Here is a 15,599-nt window from a genome sequence, read left to right as displayed (position 1 = left end):
TTGTAGTCACTTTTAACCAAATATGCATGGTGTTACAAACAGTCACAGAATTTAATTTTTAGTTGCAACACGTTACAGACGTTATTTATAAATAATGGTACATGTAATTAAGGTTACTAACATAATTCAAATTATGCTCAATCATGATTTCCACTAACTTTTGTACTGTTTTCAATCTGGATTTTCTGAAGTAACACTTTTCATTTATGTAAATTGTGGATACTAAAGAGTGTCTCCCTTGCAAAACAACCTTCATGTTTGAGCTTGGCACACTGAAATGGCCTATACATGAACTATAAATTTCAGCATATTTATAAAGACATATTGATTATAGCTGTCTCTGTGTGCTAAAAGGGGTTTGTAAATGGAAAAAGAAATTATGCGTACTTGTGGAGAGATATTGATTTCATCTAACTGCACAACCATGACATTATTGGCAGCTCCAGGTATATCACATGCTGGAAGTATAACTCGGATGGCTCGAGTGTCCAAATACAATAATGGTAGTGTGCTGTTGTTCAGATGTTTTAGCCAATTGTTTCCCACGACTTCAGTAGTTTCTGTCGTGCCATGTTCTGCAGGCATTGAGACCATGGGCATTAGAATCTGGAAAAAAGAAGCAAAAAAAGGTGGAGAATGCTGTGTTTTGAAACAATGTTTCGTCTGCATTTGTAATCATATTCATACTCAATTTATATTTGGTTACTTTCAGCATGAAGAACTCAAAAACACAGAGCATAGCCACAGTGGTGGAGCCTTTGTCTGCAGGTAGGATTATAAGGTCATGAAGTTTGATGGAAGAGGTTTTCTGAGGGTGTGCCAGATGCAGTAAGTCCACAAGATAGGGTTTGGCAGGTATGAAGAGATGTGGGGGAGATATTAAGGAGGCTCTAGTGGTGGGATAGTGATAGTTGCAGCTCTTTCTGTGGTTGTGAGATTAGGTTTCACACTCAGGGATTTGCGGGATGATGATGATGATGGTGATGATGATGATGATGATGATGATGATGCAAGGGCTGAGGTTAGGAAGTTGTGGACAGCTATCAGGGTACAATTTGAGGAAAGTAAAGGTGAACCATGGTTAGAACTGAGGACTAAACTGAGTAATGTAGGGCTCAATATCACTTGGGTCTGATTGGCAGAATTGATGGTGAACAAGTGCTTCCACTGTAGGGGCTTGGAGAATGATAGAATGTCTTTAACAGGCCCAACATGATTAAATTTGGGAGTGCGACAAATGTTAAGATCTTAGGAGAAGACTGATACTGCAGTGTGACTGAGGCTTTAGGAGGACAGGTTCATAAATGTGCTGCACGTCTCTTTCAGCTCTGGATTCTGTAAAGTAATGGAAGGGATTTTCTGAGGGTGTGGCTGATGTAGTAGGTCCACAAGGTGGGGATTGGAAGGTATGATGAGATGTTGGTTAGGTATTATTGAGGCTCTTGAGGTGGGATAGTGATAGCCCAATGAGTCAGTAGAATAGATTAGACAGTTTTTTCCAGAGAAGTTGTGTATACTGCTCTAGTCCCTGGAGGTAGCAATGCTTACAGTCTAGGAAATTGGATGCCTGACAGTGGGATTGCAGTTTTACATATGGGGCAGCAGTAGCGCAAGTATGCTCGGACCTCAGTTATCTGGTATTGCAGGACTAGGCTGGTGAAGCTATGAACTGACAGAATTTGAATAGATACAAGTCATTGTGGAAGAATGTGATGGGCAAATTGATGGCCAGGCCTTTGGTGGGATACTATGAGCTTGGCAACAATGAAATAACAGTATGTAGGGCTGGGTTCTGGCTAGGGATGAGGAAACTTTTCTGCATTGGCACAAGTGGAAGGAGACGAGTCACATGTGAGGACAAAAACACACATAAAACACAAGGGGATATCTTAAAAACACGAAAAAGATGAAACCACATTAATCATACTGAAGCAAGGATGAAGGCAGATAAATTATAGTCAGTTGTGAACCTGTGTTCCAAAAGCTTAAGTCAGACAGCAGTCTACAGATGAATATCTCAATAGGGACTGTTACACCAAATTATGTAAAAGCGTCTGTTAGATTCCAGTTTTGACAGCACTTAGTGACAACTGTCAAGATTAGGCATTTTGTGTACGATAAATTTATTAAAAGAGCATAACTCCATTTCATTCAGACAGCGTATTAATTCTGTATGTATCAGCAGTTCCATTTCACTGAAATTTATCCACATCAATCTCTTCACAAAAGATCGTGTAAGTGAGTATTGTATTCAAATGTTCTACATTTTTCATTTTGTAATTTCTGAAATGTTCCACACCCATGAGAATCACCTCACTTTGGGATCTGTGGAACAAGAACTGAATCTAATCTAATCCAACCTATCAGTCTCCTCCAAAGGCCTCAGCTTGTGTCCCACTCCAAAATCCAATCATGTCCCACTTATTAAAGACTTTTTCCACTTCTCCTGGTCCCTACCACAATACCAACCACGCTCGACCTAGAACCAATACCAAACTGTGCATTACTCAATATAGTCCTCCATCTAACCATGAACCACCACCAACCCCATTCCTCCTGAATCATCGCCTTAGGCCGCGTCCTATGTAAGTGACAGAAGCGACCGACAGTGCGCGACACCTTCAGGCAACAAAACACAACCGCAGGTATAGTTACGGAAGTTCCCTACATGAGCGACATCTGTGGCGCTACCTGTCTCCCGCTTCAACTGGCGGCGACGTTATGTGTTTGAATCTAGTCGCTACAGCACGTGTGACAGAGAGCGGCAGCCACGTGTCTTCTCGACAAAGCAGTGGAGTGGATGCGATGGCAGCTATGAAATACTTATCATCTGATTTTACGAAAACTAATCAGTGAAAAAATTTGATTCTTACACATCTTATAGCTTGATATCTTTGCTCGATAAAGGGCTGAATTTATTTTCGTTATTCATCATAGTTACCGTGCTGCACAAAATTGGGTACATGGCTGTGCAAAATTTTTAAGAATTTGCAGAGGTAAAATCACATTGCATAGACTTTCCGTATAGTTCATTTAAGGCCATACATTACTGCATGTGAAATGTAACCAATATACCTAAATTGTATTTAAAGTTGAGACCGTAATGATATCTCTTTTAATTCTTGAGATATTGGTTGTTATATCCACAGATGGGTCGCTTGCGGTACGTCCGAATCTTTCCTGCGCTTCGGGAATCAAGTGGCCGTAAAAATCATCATTTCTCATAAACAGTTCAAGATATCGGAATGACGATTTTTGGAAATGACAGCATGAAGAAGGGACTATTTTATTGTATGATGAACAATCGACATGTTTTTGTAAATGCATGAGCAGAAGAAAACAAGACTCCCTATATATTGCACCATGAGGTTTCGTCCAAAATTTTTATAGCTGAACAAAGGGAGAGAACAGGTAAACGCGGTATCAAAGTGACCAGCATGAGGTCTAGTTTTCCATGAAAATATTTAACTGCTTGAAAGTAATCAGGATAATTAATGAAAACTTAATTAATGAGTTGAGGAAAAATTGAAATATTTCACAAAAAGCTGCTACCAAGCTACGTAAATGAAGTGCCAAAAATTTCATCTGTTCAAGGCCTAGCTATTTTACACATAAAAAAAATACATTGGTAAGGTATTTAAATGTCGAAAATGCTTCCTTCGAATCAAGTATGTTAGAAAGGCAAACGAGGAGTCAGTAAGATCATGCTTTCTGAATAAAGCTTGAAAATAAAATAAATGAAAGAAATCAGCAAAATATTTTATGAAATGATTTGGGTAAAAGAAATAAGTAGATCAGAGAAACATTCTACGTGCCTTTGAATGATGCTTGAAACCATGAACAGAAAATGAGGTGCACCAAACGTTTCCCTAATATTTTTTATTTCATGCGTTTAGACAAATCATCACAGAAAAGTTTGACTTCCTTTTCGAAAATTTTGTATGCTTTACTTTTACAGACTATTTAGATTAATTGAAACATTTGGCCTTAATATCGACTGCTAATGAATTACATTCGCAACATCAAATATCTGTAAAATTTCATGGTTCATTGTAATTTATTAGGAATTTAATGTGTGTGATAAACTGGGATAGGTGTGTATACACTTACAGATCAAGTTATTTGGAAAGGCCTTAAAAATGTACTTAGCGATGAAGTGTAAACAGTATACTTAAAAATTAGTATACATAATTGTAACTGAGTCAGTTAAAATTTAATGAGTGCCCAGAATCGAACCCAGGATCTTTCAGATACACGTAATCACAAACTATAATGCTACTGCTACACCATTTGAATTGGGTATCAATCTGTGTATTTATGAGTGTATTTAGGGTAGTTAGTCATGTAGTTAGTCATTCTTCCGCATTTATTGGCTGTTAAAAGTTCTTGATCATGTGAAAAGCATTCGTATTTAATTTATCGATGAGATAGTCGAATGCTCCTCTGCTCATTCAAGTGTATTCAAAGAATTTGTCTGGTGATCTTCGTAGTTCATATTTATGAAATTCTCCATGGAGATTCCTTCCTTTGTAAATTTCATGCACAGCATTCCTTTTCGCTTTATTTCTTAAGTAAACCTAATTTTGTAGTCTTACTCTCCAGCTAAAGTATTCTACAGTATAGGGGTGCCATTTTATAGAAACAGCTGGTTGGCTCTAAGCAGCCATCTTGTAGTCCGACATGGTCGCTCGCATGCAGGACACCGAGCATTTCACACGATGCTGCTGCTTGTTGCTCGAGTGTCACGTATCCAGAAGTTGCTCGCTGTCGGTCGCTTCTGTCACTCACATAGGACACGGCCTTATAATCTCTGAGAACTGACATCAAACACTGCTTCACTATCACTCCCAAAATCACTCAAAATGGAAAGTAAACTCACAACCACACAATGAACCTTATAATCCCTCCCTAGTGGTATGCAATATTCCTGTCCTTACTTATTCTACTCTTGTTCCCAACCCCTCATCCCAAGAGCCATATTCCATTAACAGATCTAGATCCAAGACCTGTCACATTACGAACTACTCCCACAATAGGCATCTACTACCTCCACCTACTATCCCACCAAAGGGAAAGCAGCCATGTGGTCTAACTGCCACCTGGAATTTTTCCACTACCACCACCTTTTCTGAAATGTGCAGAGCAGAACTCTCCTACAACATACCTTTGTTCTTGTAACCTCACTGCCTTCACTGGACCCCGCCCCCACCTGCTTTTATCCCCTTCCCTGCTCCCATCCCAACCACAAACAATGTGCCTTCTATCCTTCCCCCCCCCCTCCCCCTCCAGCATGCTTGTATAGTCCTTTCCCCTTCTCTGCTCCCCCCCCCCCCCCCCCCACCAAGCACAACATCCCCACACACTACACCTAAAAGCCCTCTATCCTGTCCCCACCACATCCCTGCACACTTTTAGCAGGGAGCAATATAGCATCTTTCCCCACCCCTACACTGTTGTCCCTCCACTTCCTCAGCCCTTGTCCTTTCTGTAACTCCATTAGCCACCCTGCCAAGGTCACGGCTTACTGTATTCAGGCCTTGGTGTCTGGAGACGGCAGTGGCCATGTGTGTGTGAAGACTGGTGAAGACTGTGGACTGTGTGTGTGTGTGTGTGTGTGTGTGTGTGTGTGTGTGTGTGTGTGTGTGGAGGGGGAGGGGGGGGGGTGCATTGAGGAAGACTTTATCCAATCCAATAACTTATGGAGAGGTAACAATCTTTACTATTTAATATCATTATTCCATCCTGGATTTTCCATAGCCCTTTTTATATGTCCGCTGAGTCGCTCATCACTCTCCTCCCAAAGTATGTTGTCCTCCCTACCATCCAGGATACTGGACAAGCAGTACTTTTCGAACATTTTGATGATGGAATGTCACGATATTGTATGCCACGAAGAGAGACTCTACTCATACACAAGGCTGGCTGATGGCTTTTTAATCTTCCAAGATGTAGAGAGTGCATGATTGTCTTCTAAAAGCCAATATGAATAGCATTCACAGAGATGGTGTTCAAATGGCTTGTTGAAAATGACGTCAAGCACCAGCTGTTTTGGAGTCACAATTCCATGTTTAACAACTAGATCTATGTTCAGTGAAGCGGCTTTATTCTTTATCTTCTGCCTTCAGCAGCAAATGCCAACATCAGAGTAATTATTTTTCATTTCCAGTTGTTTTTAATACAATACTGTTTGACTCTTTATAGTCTATATCACATTGCTCATCATGCCCCAAAAGATGGGTGACTTGTCGACATTGTTGATGAGGATAAGATTGCCATTGCCACATTTGGTTTATGTGCTTTGGAAGCTGACAAGTTTCTCGGTAGTATCTTCTGGCAGTCTCTGTGCTAGTGAAGTATTTGCTTATTTATTTATTTATTTATTAACTTGATATGATTAGGGCCATCACTCACTCTCTCACATCAGACCAAGGTTTCACACCTACAGTACTTTTTTACATTAGTTTCCTAAAAAAATAACAATCTTAATAGCAGTAGCAGCAGTAGTAACAATGACAATAATAACAATAATGATAGTGGCACATGTAAGAAGAATTTATAGGTGTACAAGATAGATGTTTTCTGATACAGTGATTTCTGGGGAAAAGAAATTTAAGGCGTCTGTATCAACTAAGAACACTGGGAAATCAAGATCATCATTTTGGAAAGAAGGCTGTACAAGGGTAATGGGTGTGTACAGGGACAATGGTAATCCTTACTGTTGATTTAGTAGATAAGTCATTAAATGTCTTCTGAAGCTGGAAATGTTATTCAGTTCAATAATTTAATGCAGGAGATTATTCACGAAAGTGGCTGAATGATGGAGTGAGAGAGAGAAAGGATTTTGTTATGATTGTGAAATATGATCAAAGAATCAAACATCATAGGTGTAATTAACACAGACATTCAAAACCGGTTTTAGGTGCTGTGAGCATCCTGAGAAAGGCTTTGCAAGATAACATAGCCATAATTGACAATTCGAAGCACACGTGTTTGTACAAGTTGCTGTGAGCATCCTGAGAAAGGCTTTGCAAGATAACATAGCCATAATTGACAATTCGAAGCACACGTGTTTGTACAAGTTGCTGTGAGCATCCTGAGAAAGGCTTTGCAAGATAACATAGCCATAATTGAAAATTCGAAGCACACGTGTTTGTACAAGTTCCTTTTTAGATCACAAGGAAATAGCTTTTTATATTTTTGTAGGGCATGGGGAGATGCTGATGTGTTCTTTCACATTGCTGTTAAGTGCTCAGTCTAATTTTTATATTTTCACCTATTATTGCTCCTAGACTCTTTGCTGAATAAGAAAACCTGATATTTGTCTTAAAGATCAAACAACGAAAAATGCAGCATGGAATGTAACAATACTATGAAAAGGATGGTTGCTACTCATCATACAGTGGAGACGCTGAGTCACAGATAGGCACAACAAAAAGACTCAGAATGTGAGCTTTTGGCCAACATGGCCTTTATTGAAAATGGACAAAACACACACACACACACACACACACACACACACACACACACAGGTGTGTGTGCGTGTGCAAGTGCAACTCATACACACATGACCACAGTCTCTGGCAGTTGGAGCTAGAGACTACAGTCACCAGTCACATGTGTGAGAGTTGCATTTTTGTGTGTGTGTGTGTGTGTGTGTGTGTGTGTGTGTGTGTGTGTGTGTGTGTGTGTGTGTGTGTGTGTGCGTGTGTGTGTGGTAGGGATTCCCAATATTTCAAGCTACCAAGCCTAGAATGATCAACCAGTACCGCTTTGGGTTTGGATGAGTTGAACTTTAAACCCTCCTGTGCTCATTTTGCTAGTGTACAAAGGTCACTTCTGAGATTCTCAATAGCTGTCTTCAGGTTTATTGGTTTTGCACTGGGATACACCTGGAGGTCATCAGATAACATGTGGTATTTGCAGTAGGACAAAACTGTTGACATAAGATTTACATACAATGAAAAGAGTATAGGACCAAATACCCTGGGGGATGCCCTGATACTACCTGCCCCCTCTGTGCCTTTACTGTGCCAGAGATGATGCACTGCCGGTGAGACGTCAGGTATGAGCAAAACCAGTGCACTGCACTTGGCGAGAAATTTGGTCTGCTAAGCTTGGCAAGTAAAACGCCAAAGTTGACAGATCAAAGACTTTGCTGAAGTCTAAAGAGCACACGATAGTTGCCTCCTGTGCATCTATGGTAAGCTTCATTTGTTACCTTTATTAAGGCAAATGTTATGCTGTAATGTTTATGGAAACCTGACTAGTATTCATCTAGTAGGTCATTTGTAGTTAGGTAGTTTGTTACTTGGTCGTGGACTATATATTCTAAGATGTTGGACAGTGCAGGAAGAATGCGAATAAATCAATAATCACAGGGTGCTGTGGCAATGTCCTTTTCAGGTAGTGACTTAATTAATCCCTCTTTGCACAACTCAGGGAAAACACTTGTGGTCAAGGAGTGGTAGAAGGAGTGGTAGAAGACATCTATTGGACTGTGATGCCACCATGTCCAGCAGGTATTGAACCAATACGCATGATGACTTTTTTAACAGTATTGCAAGTAACGTGCTTTAAATAGAATTTTTTGTGGCTACAGTCATTTACCCCCTTGAAGTGCTTCTTCTATGTATAAACCTGTGGCACCAACTGATACTTCAGGGAATTCTTTCTGTTGTACGTTTAAGGTCTTCACTATTTCCAGTGCCTTTAACAGGATTATTTGTGCCCCTTTAACTTGAACAAAGGAAATAATCCTAGCTTCAAGTTCATCGTATTTCCCAGCTTTTGGCTCTCTGTAGTATTTCCTCAATGGAATGGCAGTTTGCCATTTATTCTCAAATGTGATGCAACACTGCACATTAGATTCATGCAAACTATACTTTTTGCCAGATTTTCTGCTGTGCTCTTTACACAAGAAATAACTGTACCAAATTCCTAAATCTGTTTCTGGTTTCCATTCAATATTACCACTCAATGGTGATGACTAAATTTTACTCTTTAATCAGAGAAAAACTGAGTCTTTTCTGTCATGTAAAACAGTAGAATTGTGAGCACAATATCAATAACTCCCAAAGAGACATGTAAATAGTCGAAGAAAGTTAAAACTGTTACCTCACATACAAAGATTAATTTCTAGATACTAGCAAACTTGGTGCTCTGTTTCTAACTAAAGAATGACCATCAGCAAATTAAGGGGATGAGACCTGGATAAGTTGAAAGAAGTAGAGAATCTTGAGAATTCCGAAGGGAGTAATAGGAAACAACTGACTGAAGTAGGTAAAAAGATAAACCAGAAGAGGAAAGGGTAGTTTTGAGAGGTGAAACAGTAAAAGCAGCGAACAAACAATTAGGTAAAAAAGATTGTAACAGAATACTTTGGCAACACACAAGATGTTGAATTTGTTTGACAAGAGGAGAAGATATAGAAATGTAAAACACAAAGCAACGAAAGATAATACAGATGATCACAAATGAGACTGACAAGGTACAGAATGGTAAAGCAGGAATGGCTAGAGGAGAAATAGAAAACTATAGAAGCTTAGAGGACTACAAGACATAAAGATGCCATGTAAAGGAAAACTAAAAGAGCTGTTAATGAAAAAAGAAGCAGGTTGCCAGCATCAAGAGCCCAGATGGCTATTCAGTACTAAGTAAGGAAGAAGCTGGAAGGTGGGTGGAATATATCAACGGGCTACATAAAGAAAACAAACTTGAAGACCATCTTATAGAAAGTAAAGAAGTGCAGATAAGATGGGAGGGGGAGGGGAAGGGGCGATGGAACAACACTGCCATATGAATTTGACAGATCATTGGAAGACCTAAGTAAAAAAAAAAAGACATCTCTCCTCAGAATTATTAAAATCCTTGGGAGAAACAACCACAACAAAACTGTTCAGTCTGGTATGTCGGGTATTTGAGAGAGGTAAAATATTTGTAGACTTTAAGAAGGAAGTAATTGCCTCATCAGCACAGAAGGCAAGTGCTGACAGCCAAATTGTTACAAACCATCAGCTAAATGAGCCATGGTTGAGAAATGCTTATTTGAATTATCTACAGAAGTTTGGAACAACTGGAAGTAGTCGATCTAGAGGAAGATCAAGTTGGATACTGCAGAAATGTTTGCAGGTATATGACAGCAGTCCTGGCATGCAATGAAATGCCTACCCCACAGTACTGAAGCACACTGCTAGAGGAGCCAAAACAAAATGGCCAACCCATTACTACAGTGGAGTAGTACATTTCCTTCTGAGAACCTATAAAACATTTCAGACACTACGGAAAACGTTTAAACTCTGTGGAGAATTATTTGAACATATGAAACATAAATTGCCCAAAAATATATAGTGGTTCAATTTTTACTTTCCAAACATAAAATCACCCTTTGTACAACACAGAGTGTTAATATGTAAATTAGGCCACTTTTTATGTGAACTTTGGAGTCTACAAACCTTTATGAAAATTCCAAGTACTGCTGGTGGTAGTAAAAAATCCACTGCTTGCATTTTGATAACAATTTCTGAAATAGATTTATTTGCCTGCAATGGGAGAACTGTGCGTGTTATTGCTGGTGGCAAATGATTCGTTCCCCACTGTGTATGCACATGTGTGCACTGTGCTCGAGTGAACGTCATACTGAGGAAACCACCACCACCTTCATCAGCTGTGCCCTGATGTGACATGGGTGATGGTGGTGTGCTGATGTCATCCTGACCTCGCATCACTAATCCTAAAAATATACCCGGTTTCCACTGCTCAGATGCAGATGACCTATCAAAACAAGAATATCATAAGACATTAATGGTAACGGTGGCTTATTCAAGAAGGCAAAAGAAAGAACTAAAAACTACAAGTATTTACATTTTTCAATATCCTCTTTCCTCAGCAAACAAGATAAATTAAAAGGAAAAGATATATGCAGGTCTTTTTTTATTTATTGATAAATTAAAAGGAAAAGAGATGTGAGGTCTTTTTCTTATTTATTATGTATAAACATAAATTTATGTAGATACCTCTTGAAATGCAGAACATTGGCAGAAGCCACTTTACATTTCAGTTTTGAGTATATGTGCTGTAAGTCGAGTGATGTCATAATATCTTCCAAATCAATACTAAGTTTGTATTCATTTCCTTCATTTGAATCAGTTTTATCATCAACATATAATGACAAAACTAATTTAGCAAGTGTTGACTGAATCCATGCTGTCATTTTAACACCACCTGGAATAATGTGTGTATATTATTATGTTACACACAAAGATAATACAGAGTAACATAATACTTTTCTTTTCTAGTTATGTAACAGAATCTTGATAAAATACATACATGGTGACTCTAAAATAACACACTGGATACAGGGTATAGATATTAGAAGTATGGAATGGCTGATTGGATGGTTGGCTGGTAGATCTGGAGGAAGGGACCAAACAGCAAGGTCATTGGTCCCATCAGATTACAGAAGGATGGGGAAGGAAGTTGGCCATGCCCTTTAAAAGGAACCATCCCAGCATTTGCCTGAAGTGATTTAGGTAAATCACGGAAAACCTAAATCAGGATGGCCGGATGCGGGATTGAACCGTCGTCCTCCCGAATGTGAGTCCAGTCTGCTAACCACTGCGCCATCTCGCTCAGTAACGGCTCAAATTTAGGTGTGGTGGAGATCAGACAGTCTAATAATTGCTGAAATATTAGCATCAACTCCTTATTTCCTCCTCTTCAGTCATATATTAGCTATTATTACAAAATTTTGATGATGTTTCAATATTAGTGACAATAAATCACATTGTAATAATTCGATTATCTTACGAATAGTTAAGTCAACTGGTAACATGAGTAACGCAGTACTGACGCACACATTAGAACTACTCATAGCTATGAGCCACTTCTGTAGTGCAGTACATGTATGTTGGGACATAATTTGCAATTGCCACACATAGAAAACACTGGCCTGCTCACGAAATGTGACCACAGTACAGGATTACTATTAGTTCATTTGCATGACTGTAGAAGACTTTAAAGTTAAATCTGGAGAGCAGCTACACTTGCACATTGTCGGCCACTACAGTTTGCTGAAGTTTGTTGCACTGTGGACTGTGTGCACATGACAAAAAACCACAGATGTCTCCAGCAACACTCAGCATATCATCACATACTGTGGGGCATGGATTAGCCACAAATTACCTCTTTCAGTGCATCTCATGTCAGTCTTCATTACAATAAGCAGCACTGCAGTACTACTATTGCACACTGTATACTGCCTGCCACAGTATATTATCCTGCTGCATATGGAGCAAATGGTGATATAGTCTTTGATACTATATAATACTATGAGCTGGAGGTGGATTATATGTGCTAAATTCCAAAAATTATATATATTTCACTTGGTGCTCTATTCTCTGAGAAGAATGATAACACACTCGTTACATGATGTTCAGAACAGCTTCAGTGTGCAAAAGATGACACTTCTTTCCTAATCCATCACCCAATATTTCAACTGTTGAACATTTCATCAGCTGGATATTCACTCAGCTGAACTTTCGACTCTAATAATGCTATGTGGATGCTCCCTCTCTCAAGCCCACATTCAATGTGCATGTGGTGACCTCAGCAAACAATGAATCTGGCCATGGTAAATTCTTCTACCAAAGAGACAATTAGTATAACTAAATGTACCTCATTGTAACCCTCCTCCTGTCGTCCCCCCCCCCTCCCCCCCCCCCTCTCCAACAGTATGTTAATGTGGTGATACATATGGCTGGTTTAACTTCCTGTTGTCCCTTTACTCCCTTTTAATCATATTGAGGCTGAATCACTACTACATTAAATTGCTCCAGCTTTCTACACTGAAGTTGGTTTATACTCGAGTGCTCTCCTACCTGCTCTCATCCCGACTGTTTCACAAACTGCCTCATTTTGATACCTCCACCCCCACAAAATCAGTTCAGCCCCAAAAAAGCTGATCTTGCTGCTATGAGTAACAGATGATGCACCAACTATTTTACATAATTCAAGCATTTCTCACTGAAACAAATAGGGAGGAAAAACAAAGGAAGAGGACTCCAGAGTTGCAGGTGAGGGCGAGGAGCAGATAAGCCATGAAATTATCGAGTGAAGAATATCAATGAGAATAAGATGATGTAAATACAATTGTGAAAATAAGAAAAACCCATAATATGAATGCTGAATGTTGCTCAAAAGAATTAACAGGTATTAAAATTAGAAGAAGTTAAGTGAAAAATAAGTTCAGATCAAACCTGAAAGAGAGATAGCAGGAAAATAAATGTTAATGGGGACATACACTGCATTAGGCCACAGCGAAGGGTGTAGTTAAGTGGCTCATGTGACTGGGATGTCGTTAGACTTTGATACGGCCATAGGTGTAACAGCAGATTACAGTATGATGAAGACACACAATATTAATGCATTATTGTGGCCAGATTATGTGAGCTTAATGCATAAGATAGTCTATCCACCGGGTCTTGCAGCTATTGAGTTTTTTACATTTGACCGTTTCAAGAATACATTGCAAGTACCTCAAGATGGGACCCACCACTATCGCCAGAATCAACTGCTGTAGGTAAACAAGCTCTGATCACTATCACTGACTACATAAGGACAGGATGCAGTGCAACGAAATGCTTGCCAATTCAATGGTGGACAACAACTCCTGAACAGCCACACCATTCATGACTGCCTCCTTGCCATTAGATGGTCAAGGCATGGGTAAAAAAGTCATCTGGACTGACGTGTCATGGCAAAGATTGGCACATACTGATTCAGTTATGTGAGTGTGAGTGATAACCACATGAGGCACTGTAATACACTTGCCAACAGAACATAGCTCAGGCAGGAATCACAGATATTTATATATGGCATGAAATAGCTCCGCTGAGGGGCCTATCATTGCCTACCACCTGCCAACAACACAGGACCCACCTACCGTCAGATCATGCACATCCTCTTCTTCACCTACAGTGTCCCAATTTAACCGTACATTCAGCACGTGAATGCACCAGCCCACTATTCCCAAATTGTGTAAGATTTATTTGTGAGACCCTTCATGGATATGCGAGTGCTCGCGCAGTTCCTAAAGTTCCTACAGTTGTAAAAATTATTTATTAAAGGATGCTTAACTAAGGTTAAAATACATTACAACAGTGCATATTTTAATCTTTGTAATGTTTGTTATGGACTGTGGGCTCATATTTTAACATGCACCTGAAAATGGACATACATTCAGTAACTGGGCAGTGCTTTCACTTTTAGCAACAAATAATTTTTACAACTGTAACGATTTTATCACTGCTACTGAATAACTGTTGTGGATGCCCCATCAAGCGAAATGTGTGTCAATCTCCATAAACTGTGATGGTACATGAGATGTCATGGCTGAACATCCTTCTGGTGCCTCTCAGGCTCCATGCCATGACAGGTGAGCACAATCACCAAAGCTATCAAAGTGAAAAAGAGATGCTACAAATTACAGTATATGGGTCTCTAATTCAATTATTCACAAGTTTTTTTTTATTTGAAACAGATTTGGAAATGTTCCAAAAATCATCTAAAATGATCAGGGCCTTTTTAAACAAACACAAACACAAACACACACACACACACACACACACACACACACACACGGAGAGAGGGAAGGAGAGAGAGAGAGAGAGAGAGAGAGAGAGAGAGAGAGAGAGAGAGCACACCTGAGCACACTCATCTCCACCTACAACTAAACAAAGACTCCATGACAACAGAGGAACAATTTAAAATGAAAGAAATTAATTTAATTCACATGTTAGATGCACATAACTATAATTAAATAACCTGGGTCAGGGGATGTGCCACCGTCTGCATCTGCATGGAGTGATTCATGACTTCCACTGCTTTCACGGAACACAGTGGGGCTAGTAAGACTTTGAGCAGGTACTTCTGGAATTGTTTCAGGTACATGCAGTTGTTGTTGCTGCTGTTTAATACTGCCAAAACTAAAGGCAGATACTACATCCAAGACATCAAAAATTACTCTTGCCATCAGACTCATCTGTAGAAACGAGATAAAAATCAAAACTATATAAGAAAGCAATTATCGGTAAAACTATGTAAGAATCAGTTATCCAGCTTAAATATTTATCATGACTGAAAAAAGTGGGTGAAAATTTCTGTTTCAATCACTATTTTAAAGATATGAAATTACAAATCATAAAAAATGAATGAACTGACAAAATGGAACAATAAACGATTCTGGTTTATTCTCAACAGTTTATTACATTTCTAAAAATTATTCTCACCTGAATTTGTGATACTGCTAACTTCACTGGTGTAGTATCAATGTGAACACAGAAATACAATGAAGATAAAGAGGTCTCATCTGGTTTATATTTTGTAGTTATGGCAACAGTTGCTGTAGCAGAAACAGGCTTGAGAAAATGCAACTGTCTTGATTTCTGAAATGTGCAGATACTAAGATCTGACATTGAAATACTCCATGGGAAAGTCATTTTCTCTGGAACAGCAGAACATTTTTCTTTTTCTAATATTTTTTCTCAAATAGCAATTTAACTTACTTATCTTTAAAAATGTCTTAATCCTGTAATAACATAATT

At 39.1% G+C, this 15,599-nt stretch overlaps 1 protein-coding gene across 1 annotated transcript in view; it reads right to left on the bottom strand.

The window, feature by feature from the left end:
• LOC124788557 (vacuolar protein sorting-associated protein 13B) overlaps positions 1-15,599 on the bottom strand; it is a 221,355-nt gene that overhangs the window by 24,026 nt on the left and 181,730 nt on the right. The window contains exons 20-24 of the mRNA XM_047255828.1: positions 15,285-15,499; positions 14,821-15,037; positions 11,013-11,220; positions 10,452-10,770; positions 388-606 (exon numbers count right to left, since the gene is read on the bottom strand). Coding sequence (XP_047111784.1) covers positions 388-606; positions 10,452-10,770; positions 11,013-11,220; positions 14,821-15,037; positions 15,285-15,499 — 1,178 coding nt within the window. The remainder of the gene's footprint in view (positions 1-387; positions 607-10,451; positions 10,771-11,012; positions 11,221-14,820; positions 15,038-15,284; positions 15,500-15,599) is intronic.

Source organism: Schistocerca piceifrons, chromosome 3 (assembly GCF_021461385.2).
Source record: "Schistocerca piceifrons isolate TAMUIC-IGC-003096 chromosome 3, iqSchPice1.1, whole genome shotgun sequence".
Taxonomy (NCBI): Eukaryota; Metazoa; Arthropoda; class Insecta; order Orthoptera; family Acrididae; genus Schistocerca; species Schistocerca piceifrons.
This window is presented reverse-complemented; position numbering and strand designations above follow the sequence as displayed.